Source organism: Melanerpes formicivorus, unplaced genomic scaffold, assembly GCF_026170545.1.
Source record: "Melanerpes formicivorus ecotype bairdi unplaced genomic scaffold, bMelFor1.0.p_v2 SCAF_29, whole genome shotgun sequence".
Lineage (NCBI taxonomy): Eukaryota > Metazoa > Chordata > Aves > Piciformes > Picidae > Melanerpes > Melanerpes formicivorus.
In genome coordinates this window covers 5,529,202-5,540,576 of record NW_027142381.1, presented here as the reverse complement: position 1 = coordinate 5,540,576, position 11,375 = coordinate 5,529,202, and the positions used below count along the sequence as shown (strand labels likewise).

The window sequence follows — 11,375 nt, the reverse complement described above, 5'->3', positions numbered from 1 at the left end:
AGCAGCAGCTTCTCCAAACCCATCCCTTACAGTGGGACACAAGCCCAGGGGCAAATCACAGCTGTCTGAAGGGGCTTGCAGCTGCACCTGACCCGAGGCCAGCCCCACCTCTAAGGAAGAGCAAAGAACTCACTGGTTGGTTTTCAGTAGTTTTACTCCACTGAGCCAGCTTAGGCAGCAGCCCTCAGAAGAGCTCCTCCTCGGCTGCCAAGGTCAGCAAAATGGCCTTGCAGGTGTTCTCGAAGAGGGCAGCTCTGTTCTGGGCCTCCCCCTTCTTCACCCAGTGCCGGTAGGTCCTGAAGGCGCAGGCGTCGATCAGCTTGCGGACAGGCTTCAGGGCGTAGGGGTCGCGCACCACCAGCTCCCTGGTGACCGCCTTCAGCAGCCGGTACTGGTAGTAGATCCGCACCGAGGCCAGCACCGTCAGGCAGATCACCTGCAGCAGGGGCAGGGGAAAGGGCTGGCATTTGGGGCTGCTCCTACAATGGGACCAGGTCAGCCCCAACACATCCCATGTGACTGCTGCCTGCCAGGAGGACCCAGCTCCTGGCACAGCTATTGAGGCCTCTCTGAGCAGTTCAGCCAAAAATCCAAGTGTGCCCTTAAGGTCAAACTGCAGGTCAGTCCTAAACCTGTCACCTAATGCCACTTTAGATGGCTCTGAGCTGTCCTAATGGCTGCTAGGGGGAAGGAAAAGGATTCCTGGATCAACTTCTGCATCATCTGATGCACCCATATGAGGTCAGACTTGATTTTGAATCAGAGAATTGTCAGGGTTGGAAGGGATCCCAAGGACCATCCAGTTCCAACCCTCCCTATGGGCAGGGACACCTCACACTAGATCAGGTTGCTCAGAGCCACATCCAGCCTGGCCTTAAAAACCTCCAGGGATGGGGCTTCTACCACCTCCCTGGGCAACCTGTTCAGTGATTTCCCCTTACAAATGATTTTCTTTACTGATTTGTTGGGGGGTGGAAGCTTCTCCCTTTTCTTATTTAATCCTTTGGAAGTACCAAAAAGTAGCTGAAACAGTGCTTGGAGAAGGGTGTCCACCCAGGCTGCCACATCCTGTCCAAGCTTTGGTCACAGGATATTAGGGCTTGGAAGGGACCTCCAAAGATCAAGTCCAACCCCCCTGCCAGAGCAGGTCTGTCAGCCTTACTGAACCCACCTGGGGAATCCATCCCACTGCTCAGCACATCTGGCTTCCAGCCTCAGGGCACTGAGACGCCCCCAGACCCCTCCTCACCTTGAATTTCCGGAAGGGGCTGAAGTGCCGAACCTCCTCCACGTCGTACTGCTGGAAGAAGGGGTGGGCGAGCGCCTCGCTGGCTGTGTACCGCTGCCGTGGGTCCACCACCAGGAACCGGGAGATCTGCAGGAGGGCAACCAACCAACCTTGGCTATCCCAGTTGTCTGCAGCCCCTTCCTCAGGTTTTCCCATCCCTCCCCGAGCACCTACGAGGTCCTTGACGGTGTCTGAGCGGTCGTCCCACTCCGGAGAGCCGAAGCTGTAGTCCCCGTTCATGATCATCCGCAGCATCAGCATCTGCTTGCGGTGCCAGAAGGGGGGCGAGCCGGCCAGCAAGGTGTACATGATCACCCCGGTGCTCCACCTGTGGGCAGCCCAGTCACACCCTCCAGCCCTGCCTGGCACCCCAAGAGCGGCTCTGTGCCAGCCCCCATGCTGGCTTTGCCTCCCTGGAAAGCCAGGAGGACGCTGCCCTGTGTGGTGTCTGATGAGGGGAGGCTGAGCTTGCTGCTGGGGCTCCTTAGCCCTGATGGGTGATAAGAAGCTGGGGCTGCCCTGCTGGTGGGAAGGGGTTTTGAGGTGAGCTGATGTGAAGCTGTTCTGGATACTGCAGGAGGAAGCTGTGAGTTGGAGGCATTTGGGTTTATTGTTTTATTTAAGGGAGGGAGGGACACGGTGGTGCCAGCAAGGCTGGCTGCTCTGGGGTTGTCTCAGCACCAGGCTGTGGTGTGCCAAGTGCCCTGGCTGTGAAGGTGTTTAAACTGAAATGGGGCTGAAATACCCCAGTGTGTTCCGAGTGGTTGGTTACAGCTCTGAATGCTGCAGACCCGAGCCTGAAGTCACCAGAGATGGTAGCAAAGTGTCTGCAGGGCTCTGATGGGCTTTCCTGAGCTGGCTGCTTTCTCAGGGGCTGCCTTGGGTTCAGGTCTTGCTCCAGAGTGCCTTTAAAAAGCCCTATGGCTTAGAGCCTGGCCCCAGTTAATTTATGAACACAAAGTATTGCTTTTCCTCCTCCCTGATGGGGCAAAGTGGGGAGATGTGCTCATTCCCAGGCTGCTGTGCCAGTCCCCTGGTCACCAGGACAACCTCTCACAGCCCTCAGGGTTTTCTTTGGGTGCCTCATTTGATTAATTTCCAACACTCAAATGGGGCCCTAGCTGCACAACTGTTGCTGTTTCACTTGCTTTGGGAGCAGCCCAAGGGATGAGGTAGGAGGGCAAGCATCTCACTCACATATCAACCTCCTTCCCATAGCCTTGGTGCTCGTCATCCATGGAGCACTGCAGGATCTCGGGGGCCAGGTAGCCAGGTGTGCCACAGATCTCTGTGGAGACAGAGCAGAACATCCCCCTGAGCCACCCAGGAGGGTTTGTTCCATCCCCACCTACCCCTCAGCAGCTGACAAAGGAGGACTGGGTCCCAGGTGGGATCTCTGCAGTGATGATGCTCACAGGGAATAACCATAACTGATGTGCATCTTGCTGGCAACTTGCTGAATTCTAGTGGCTAAAAAGTGAGCAAAGAGAGCAGTGGGGATGCCCAGGTTGGCTATGTGGCTCTTTGCAGGGTAGGAGTTGGGGGGGAAAAAGCCTTCCTGATGGGCAGTAAATGGATGAGGTAACGAGGATCAACTGGAGGAAAAGAAGTGGAAAGAACAGGATGGTTCTCCTAATTGGCAGCAATTTCTTCATGGCAAAGAACCCATGTGCAGGCAGATGTGTGAGCAGGATGCTCTTGTGTGAGCAGAAGCACCCAAAGCCACCAGGCACCCATCTGTACCCACAGCTCTGAGACTGACCCCAAGAAGGCTGTGGGGCTGGAGGGACTCTCAGACTTGCTGTGGGCACTGCAGCGATGGAGGGGCCATGAGCCAGCTGGCATCACCCCCACCCTTGCTGTCCTCCTACCTTTGAGCTTCTCATTCTCATGCAGCTGGCAGGAGAAGCCAAAGTCTGTCAGCTTAATGTTCATGTCATCATCCAGGAGGATGTTCTCTGGCTTCAGGTCTCGGTGGACGATGTTGATGGAGTGGAGGTACTGGATCACTTCCAGCAGCGCACGCATGATCTTCCTGGGGATGGGTGACAGCACCTCTCCTAGGCCCAGTGCCCCCCAGTACTGTGCTCCCAGGGATGGGCAAAGGGACCAAGCAGCTCAGCCCCTAAGTCTGAGGGCAGGGGACAGCCAGGGGTGCTGTTTTGCCTGTGGGCACCACACTGGGTCACCCTTGAAGCCCACACTCTGCTTCTGCAGCATGATTTTCAGCCACCTGCACCTGGCCTTACCTGGTTTCCTTCTCACTCAAGGTGACTTTCTCAGTGAGGTAGTCAAAAAGCTCCCCTCTTCTCATCCTGCATGTGGGAAGGAAAATGGAGGCAGGCAGTGGATAAGCTCCAATGGCAAAGCAGCCCTGAGCCCCTGGGGAGGATGACCTGGGGGTCACTGCCACTTAACTTAGCAATAAAAGGGGTAAAAGTGCCTCTACACTGCTGCATAACATCAGGCAAGAGGACAGCCTGTCCTCAGACAGGGCAGGTTTTGGATGGGGCAAGGCTCTCCTGTTGATGTTCATTGCACTGCCTCGGTGTCAGGAGCTGTGATGTCACACTGGGCATATAAATAACCCCCTGGGACGTGTGACAGCTCCCACAAAGGTTATAGGGAAACCTGAGCAGCACTGAGCGGGGAAGCACAGCCAGCGAGAAGGCTGCAGTGAGCTAGCTCACAGCCATCAAGCTTGGTTCTACCTTAAGCAAGAGCTGTTTGTCCCCCACCTTTGACCTCTTTGCACCATCAAAAGCTGGCATGGGTGTTGGCTGGTGGCTGTCTGCAGAGTAGGGATGGGCTTGAGGAGATAGTGCTGGGGTGACAGGAAGCTGGTACTTACAGGTCAAACACCAAGAAGAAGAAGGTGCTGGATTCGTAGCTGTCCTTCAGCTGGACTGCAATAAACACAAGGGCTATGAGCACAGTGTACAGCCTGCTCCTGCCCATTGCTGTTCTAATTGCTAATTGAATTAATGAGGAGTTGATCTTCAGTGGTGTTTGGGCTGGGAGACAGCCTGGACACTGCTGGTGTGTGTGCTGAGGTGGAGCTTCCGTCCGGAGAAGAGAAGGCTCCAAGGAGACCTTATTGTGGCCTTCCAGTATCGTCAGGGGGCCTACAGGAAAGCTGGGGAGGGACTTTTTATGGTGTCAGGGAGTGACAGGACTAGGGGGAATGGGGAAAAAAGATAGAAATGGGTAGGTTCAGATTGGATGTTATGAAGAAATTCTTCCCCATGGGGGTGGTGAGACACTGGCACAGGTTGCCCAGGCAGGTGGTAGAAGCCTCATCCCTGGAGGTTTTTAAGGCCAGGCTGGCTGTGAGCAACTTGATCTAGTGTGAAGTGTCCCTGCCCAGGGCAGGGAGGGTTGGAATTAGATGATCTTTGAAGTCCCTTCCAACCCTAACAATTCTCTGATTCTGTGCTGCAAGCAGGTGCTGTGTGGCACCTCAGGACCACTGGAGGTCTGACCTTTCAGGGATTTCACCCCAAAATCCTTTCCTAGGGACACTCTGAGGAATAAGCAGGCAGGAACCCCCTGGTGCTGATGCTCAGAGCTGGACTTACTGACGTTGGGGTGGCCTGAGACCTTCCGCAGGATGTCGATCTCTTTAGCAGTGGCTTCCCGCAGCTCCTGCACCTCCTTGGGGGAGATGTTCCCCGCGGTGATGTCGATGATCTTCACGGCGTACTCCTGCCGGGTGATCTTGTGGATGCACCGCCGGACGACGCTGCTCACCCCCCTGCCAGGGACAACACAGCCAAGGTGGAGGTTCCCATCCCTCCCCATCCAGCCCAGCTTCACGGCTGTGCCATCAGCACCTGGCCTGCACAAGTGGGTCTCACTCTGTTACCCTCACTCTGTTACCCTGTCTTGATGGGACAGAAGGTTTCAAGCTGATAGGAAGTGCTGCTCCATGCTATTTTTAACCCCATGCTGCTGTGACCCCTGTTCATATCAGATTCCCAAGGAATAAAAACTGTTCCTATGTGGTACTGGAGTATGGGAAGCCACAGTTTGCCAAATCCAAACTTTACCTGCCCAAAATCTCCTTTGGCTCATATTTTTCATAAAACTCCTTGGATGAGTTCCAGTCTGGTAGCTCTTCTTCCTTGGTCATCTCTGGCTCCTGGCTGGGGGCAGTCTGGCCTTGTCTGCTGCTGGAAAGGGGCTGCAAGGAGAAAAAGAGCAAGGATGGATCCTCCCTGCAACTGGGGCAGGAGTAGGGGCCTACCCAGTCTCTGATTTTTGCCTCCCTAGAGAGGAAAACATTGACCTGGAGGAGAAAAGAGGAGGAAGAGGATGTCAAAGATGATGATGAATCCTGGACCACAGACCAAAGGCAAAATTTAATTGACTTAAAAAGCAAATCTTTGCCCTCAGGACCTCATGGAGATTCTATTGAGGATAACAGAAGAAATCCCATGGGATGCCCTGCACCCTGGCTGTCCCTGAGGGCAGAAGCAGCCTCACAGCACCCCAAAACCTCATCCCTTCCCTGCTTAGGCAGCAAAATTGTCACTTTGGGGTGACAGTTTGGCAGAGGAAGGACAGTTGATGGGCAGGAGAGTATCAATATTGTGTTTAACGAGGGATGGAGCATTTCTAAAGAGCCAGGAGTTTGATTTACTACATTTTAGCTGTTGGAAATGCTGCCAGCAGTGCCAAAACAAGTAAGGGCTGAGTGAGAGGTAGGGAGAGGCAGCACAGAAGAGAAAGTATCTCCAGTGTTGGGCAGAACCGCTAACTTCCATGTCTTTGAAGCTGAAAATCCAAGTAGTGGGAACGGTGGTGGTCTTATGTGGAAGAGCTGGGAGCTGGGGAGCACCTGTGGGGGATTGGCAGGGTGAACCTGGGCTCTGTGTGTTGCTTCCTGGAGGAAAGCGCCCAGGAGTTTGCTGAAAACCTCCTGATATTACAGAAACAGCTGGTACAGAGGGGAGGCTGCTTTAATTATCAGTACTGTATGAGCTCCACGGACGTGCAACGAAGGGTAAAGAGAGGGCAGGGGGTGGGGGGAGAGAGGGGTTTCTATCCCGAGGTGCCGATGGAGGAAGGCTGAGCGAGCCGGACCGGGCATTGCCGCCCGGGGCCGCTGCTCTGCAACAGGGCATTACACGTTTGCCGTGGTAAATATTCAGTAACACGCAAATATTTGAGAGCAATCTGGAAAGCCCAAGCAAAACCCAGCCCTTAGGCCAGCCCGGGAGCGCCCCCCCCCGCCCCGAACTCCTGCCCCGGCCCAGCCCCCAACCCCCCAGCAGCAGCGGCGCCCCGGCCCCCCCCCCCCCGCCGCGGGAGGTCTGCTCGCACCCAGGGCTCTGCGCTTCCCTGAGCCGGGAGAGGCGGGCAGCTCCCGGGGAGCCGGCCCCGCTGTACCCGGCGAGAAACAACGAAATAAGGCTAAAGAGAACCCCGAAAGCAAGCTTCGCGGGGCGGCTACCCCCCGCCGGCTCCGGAGCCCTCCCCGCCTCCTCCAGCCCCGTCTGCCGAGGCCGGCTTCTCCCTCACCTGGCCGCGGGCAGCCGGGCTCCGCCACCGCGCGTTGCCCCGCGCCGGCGCCGGGCCTGGGGCGGGCGAAGGGCTAAGGCCGCGGCGGGCCGAGGAGGGCCTGGGCGCGGGGGAGCTGCCGCCCGCCCGAGGCTGCTGCCGCCCGCCCGAGGCTGCTCCCTCAGGACCGCCCGGCTCTGCCGCCGCCGAGCCAAAAATAAAGCGCAGCGCCGCTTGGCACCGCCGGCCGGCCCGGGGGGGGCATTCGGGCCGCGGCTCGGGGACGGGCTCCCGCCGGGAGGGGGCAGCCCGCGGCCCCCCGGGAAGGCGGCGGGGTCTGGCGAGCAACTGCCGGCGGCTCGGTGGGGAGCGGAAAGGGGCCGGGGCTTTCCCCCCGCACCGGCGGCTTTAACCCTTCCCTGCGCGGGCTGGGCTTGGCCCCGGCGCCCTACCGCCGGTTTGCGCCGGGTCCGAGCCGCTTCTATGGCCGCTTTGGGTCGGGGCCGAGCTGCTCCTAAAAGGCTCTGCCGGTTCCCACCCCCTCCGAGCTGCAAAATGGTTTACTTTGTACTTTCTCCAGGCTAAACGCAGATCCCGGCTGCTTGTAAAGAGAACTTTAGGGATGCCTACTGCAAACTCAGCAGCAGCCCAGTGCGTCAGTTCTGGCCCAAATAGTTGGTGTTTCTTTTCAGTCAATCAGCTGGCAGCTGAGATGTGAGCTTAAGCAGCAGAAGCAAGCTTCTCGTGTCACCGGGAAAGGCAGTTGTGTCCTCATCTCCCCTGCTTGAGGCAACCTTTCCACACTTTGAATACTAATTTTCTCTTTTCAGCTTCCCAGGACTACAGATGAGACAGGAACTGTTGGGAGCAGGCAGGATACCCTACAGCTTAAAAGCACTTCAGCAAAACCAGGTCATGCTGCATTAAAGTATTTTTAGCAGGAACCGCACTCTTCTGTGCAGGATTCTTCCCCCTCCCCTTCCTGGTGCTCAAACCCTCCCTGCTCGGTGCAGGGCTTTACACCGCCCCCACAGGTGGGTTTACTCTGCAGGCTCCAGGGATTTCCGCAGGGCATAAGCTGTCTGCTCCCTCTGATGGAAAAAGGAGGCTTTGCACTCTGCATCAGTGTCCTTTAAACTGCCATTTAATTCGTGTGCCAGCAGTTGCTTTGTCACCGGCCTAGGAATGAGGAAGAAAAGGGCACAGCCTCCCCAGTCAGCTGAACCACCCTCTCTCGTTTCAGTCCACAAGATGGAGAAAGAAGAAACCTACAGCCTGAGCTTCTTACTGGGAACTGTCTGATGCAAGACTGTGGCTAGATGTCTACAGCTTCCTGAGTGCACAGGCTCACTCAGGTAATGGCCTACCCCTGGTATCTCCTCTGAGCAGAGGGAAGGTATTTCTTGGAATATGTTTGATCTACATCCTAAGCTCATTTTAAAAGTACAGCAGAACACCTATGGGGTAGAAACTTTGCTGCATGCAGAATAGTGTGGAGTCAAGATGCTAGCTCCTCACCCCCTTCTTCAGTCAGCAGCTGCCTGTAGAGTTCAGGTGCTCACAGTGAAGCTGTCTGGTAAGCACAGCTACCACTGAGCTCCCAACTGTTCCTGCACCCCTGCAGCTCCAGCCCTTCAGGCACCACTGCAGTCAGGCCTGCCAAGAATCAGCTCCCACCTGCCCACCATTCAGATTCAACTCCAAATTTCACTTCAAGCAAGGTGCTTCTAGAGAGAGAAGTTTATTTCACCACTGTATCACTTACATTCAACACAACAATCAGCACACCAGTTAATCCAAGGATGAGCTCATTCTGCTTTATTACTCATTCTTCCATTTTGTGCTAAGTAATTTGCGGCTGTAAGTCGGATCGTGTGTGCAGCTGCTATGGCAAGAAGCGAGCCACGAGGATGACAGTGTGAATATATGAACTAACAAGATACCAGACAGCTTTAGACTTTATTAACTGAAGCTTTTTTTCTCATTCACAGGTCAGTTCTTGGAAGATGGTCTTCATCAGCCTCGTTCTGAAGGCTTAGGCTAAACCTGGAAGGTAAGAAGTTACCGCGGTTAATCACACCAAGTTCGGGATCCCTGAGGGCAGAGGAATTGTAGGGTGTTCCTCTCATCCACCTGCTGGGAGGTGTTGAACTACAGGCTGCAGCAGTCCACCCCAACGCTGGTCCTAGGCAGTGGCCTCTCTGCCAGGTCAGGGTGGTGTCTCAGCTGTGCTGAACAAGAACTTGCTGCAGGCCAGCAGTGCTGTGCTGGTTCTCCAAGCCTGCTGCCACTGCTCTCCTCACCTTCAGGAACTCATCCTCTCCACCCCATCACCTCCAGCTACATGTACAGAGCCAAGAGAGGAAGCCAGCCAGAACATCCTGCTCTAACTGCAATGTGTGTGCTCTATCAATCCCCATTCTTTACCACACAGACTTTAAACCCACAACATCCCCATGATGATTTTTCTGATTAGCTCATTGGGTAGCGGTCTGGCAGCCAAGCGAGTGCTCTACTTACCATTAGCAAACCTGCACTGCTTCAGAACTTCACTGAAGCCCTCACACAGCTTGAGGTCAGTCTGGTTCTGTGCACACTCCAGGAATTGCTTCATTTCATACTGGCAAGGAGCAAACTGGGATTGCTGCTGCTGCTGGTAGGCAGGCTGAGCAGCCTGGGGCTCCTGAAATGGAAGTACCTTGTAAGAGACCTTTCAACAGCCTCAGCCTAGGAAGCCAAACCACCCCAGTGCTGCTCACTCTCTATTTCTTCCCACTGTTTTAGTCATAATGCTGCTACTTTTTAAACAGAGACCACTTAAGGGGCTGATATACAAAACAGTTTCCAGCAGTGGCATTCTGAAGAGATTTCTAAGTTACACTTGGGTCGCTCTGGACAGCATGTGAGCAAGATAACAGCATTATCTTGATGTTTCAGCAGCACCAAAAAGCCTTGCAACAGATCTTGCTGCCATCAGACCTGGCACAGGGAAGTCCTGTCTGAATCAGGGGAACACAACACTAATACTCAACCACAAGCACTCATCCCTTTGAGGTACTTTTAAGGTGCTTCATGGTCACTGTGACAATTACCTCAGAGATTGAGCCTCTATTGTTATCCCAGCTGCAATCTGTGTGGCCTTTATGCCTATAGCATTTACTGCAGCCTATACAAAACTGATCTGTCAAGTTAGCTGCACCTCAGCAGCTGGTATCTAATTGTGCTTTCTCTTACCTGGTAAGTAATATCAGGCCTTGCAGCTTCAGAGCTGCTTCCTCCACTAAACGCTCCTGTAAGGGCATGACCTATGGTATGGCCTACAGCAGAGCCTACAGCAACTCCCGCAGCAGTTGTAGCCATCTGTGCCATCAGCCCAGGCTGCTGCGGTGCAGGAGCAGCCACAGCAGAAGCCGGTGCTGCTGCTGGGACAGGTGCCCGAGCAGCAGGTGCTGGTGACGCAGCTCTCATTGCTGGTGCCCGGCTGCAAGGACAAGAAGAGAAGCCTCCTATCACCCCTCTGAACTCACAGCAAGCAGAGGCTGCCTGGCTGCAGGGACCACGTCCACTTCCTCCTTGTTACGTCCTGCATGCTGATGATTAAAAGGCCAATATTCTGGCAAGTGGCTTATGCACAACTGGATCAAGTTTATTAGCTCCTTTGTGGCTTTTAAGGACCACCCACCAGAGGGCTGTGCGACTTTAAAGGAAATTATAACCCGAAAGTGGCTGATCAGATGGGGCTTTACTGATCAGGCACCAGCTGCCGGGGCCCTGCCGCCAAGCCAGCGCTGAAATTCACTTCCATCCCCGCAAAACACTGAACCCCGCTACACCCGTACTCAAAGCAGCTGGCCACCCTCTCAGCCCTCCCCCCAGCCTGTTACCCCCACCCCGGTGCGTCACCCACCCTCGGAATGGCGGCAGGGCCTCTGCCGCCTGCGGCCTACACGAGGGCAGAGAGGAAGGAAAGGGGCAGCGGGAGCCTCACCTGGCGGGAGGCGCCACGCGGGACGTGCGGCTCCGGCCGCCCCTTGGCATCGCGGCAGGAAAGGTTCGCGGAGAAGAAGGGAAGAGGAGAAAGCGAAAACGACCTCGGAGGGACGGAGAGCCCGGAGCCGGCCGCCGCCGCTGAAGGTCACCCGACACTCGCCGCGCGCGCTGGCGTCACTGCGTCACGAGGCGGGGCGGGGCGGGGTGGAGCTCGCGCCGGTCCCGCCCCTTCCGCTGTGCGCCTGAGGCGCTGCCGTGAGGCGGGAAAGGGCTGTGGGAGGGACCTGTGGTTGCGTATAGCTCTGTGCCTCGGGGCTCTGGAGGAGCGATGGCTGCGGGTCCCTCCGTGCTACGGGGCTCTGAGGGACTGGGGGCTGCGGGTCCCTCCGTGCCACACTGCTTTGAGGGAGCTATGGTTGCAGGTTCCTCTGTGCCATGCCACACTGCTCTGAAGGAGCTATGGTTGCAGGTTCCTCTGTGCCATGCCACAATGCTCTGAAGGAGCTATGGTTGCAGGTTCCTCTGTGCCCTGCCACACTGCTCTGAAGGAGCTATGGTTGCAGGTTCCTCTGTGCCCTGCCACAATGCTCTCAAG

The 11,375-nt window shown here is 55.9% G+C and overlaps 2 protein-coding genes across 2 annotated transcripts; both read right to left on the bottom strand.

The window, feature by feature from the left end:
- Nucleotides 1-136: 136 nt before the first annotated feature.
- On the bottom strand, nt 137-7,061 carry PHKG1 (phosphorylase kinase catalytic subunit gamma 1). The gene is made up of 10 exons (XM_068154668.1): nt 6,812-7,061; nt 5,338-5,471; nt 4,867-5,042; nt 4,140-4,194; nt 3,538-3,603; nt 3,160-3,323; nt 2,486-2,576; nt 1,463-1,616; nt 1,250-1,375; nt 137-436 (listed from the first exon to the last, which is right to left on the bottom strand). Exons 2-10 carry the CDS (start codon nt 5,418-5,420, stop codon nt 185-187), a joined length of 1,167 nt encoding a protein of 388 aa, XP_068010769.1. The 5' UTR covers nt 5,421-5,471; nt 6,812-7,061; the 3' UTR covers nt 137-184.
- A 1,451-nt stretch (nt 7,062-8,512) lies between these two features.
- CHCHD2 (coiled-coil-helix-coiled-coil-helix domain containing 2) lies at nt 8,513-10,957 on the bottom strand. The gene is made up of 4 exons (XM_068154670.1): nt 10,779-10,957; nt 10,025-10,271; nt 9,311-9,473; nt 8,513-8,836 (listed from the first exon to the last, which is right to left on the bottom strand). The coding sequence occupies exons 1-4, from the start codon at nt 10,826-10,828 to the stop codon at nt 8,826-8,828; spliced, it is 471 nt and encodes a 156-aa protein (XP_068010771.1). The 5' UTR covers nt 10,829-10,957; the 3' UTR covers nt 8,513-8,825.
- Nucleotides 10,958-11,375: the final 418 nt, after the last annotated feature.

Coding starts and splice junctions, on each gene's coding strand:
- PHKG1 (XM_068154668.1), bottom strand. CDS start 5,420: ATGACCAAGGAAGAAGAGCTACCAGACTGGAACTCATCCAAGGAGTTT. Junction 3,324..3,537: donor TTGAGTGAGAAGGAAACCAG/GTAAGGCCAGGT, acceptor ACCCATCCCCAG/GAAGATCATGCGTGCGCTGC. Junction 1,376..1,462: donor CAGACACCGTCAAGGACCTC/GTAGGTGCTCGG, acceptor GCCCTCCTGCAG/ATCTCCCGGTTCCTGGTGGT.
- CHCHD2 (XM_068154670.1), bottom strand. CDS start 10,828: ATGCCAAGGGGCGGCCGGAGCCGCACGTCCCGCGTGGCGCCTCCCGCC. Junction 10,272..10,778: donor CGCGTGGCGCCTCCCGCCAG/GTGAGGCTCCCG, acceptor TTGTCCTTGCAG/CCGGGCACCAGCAATGAGAG. Junction 9,474..10,024: donor GGCCTGATATTACTTACCAG/GTAAGAGAAAGC, acceptor CTTCCATTTCAG/GAGCCCCAGGCTGCTCAGCC.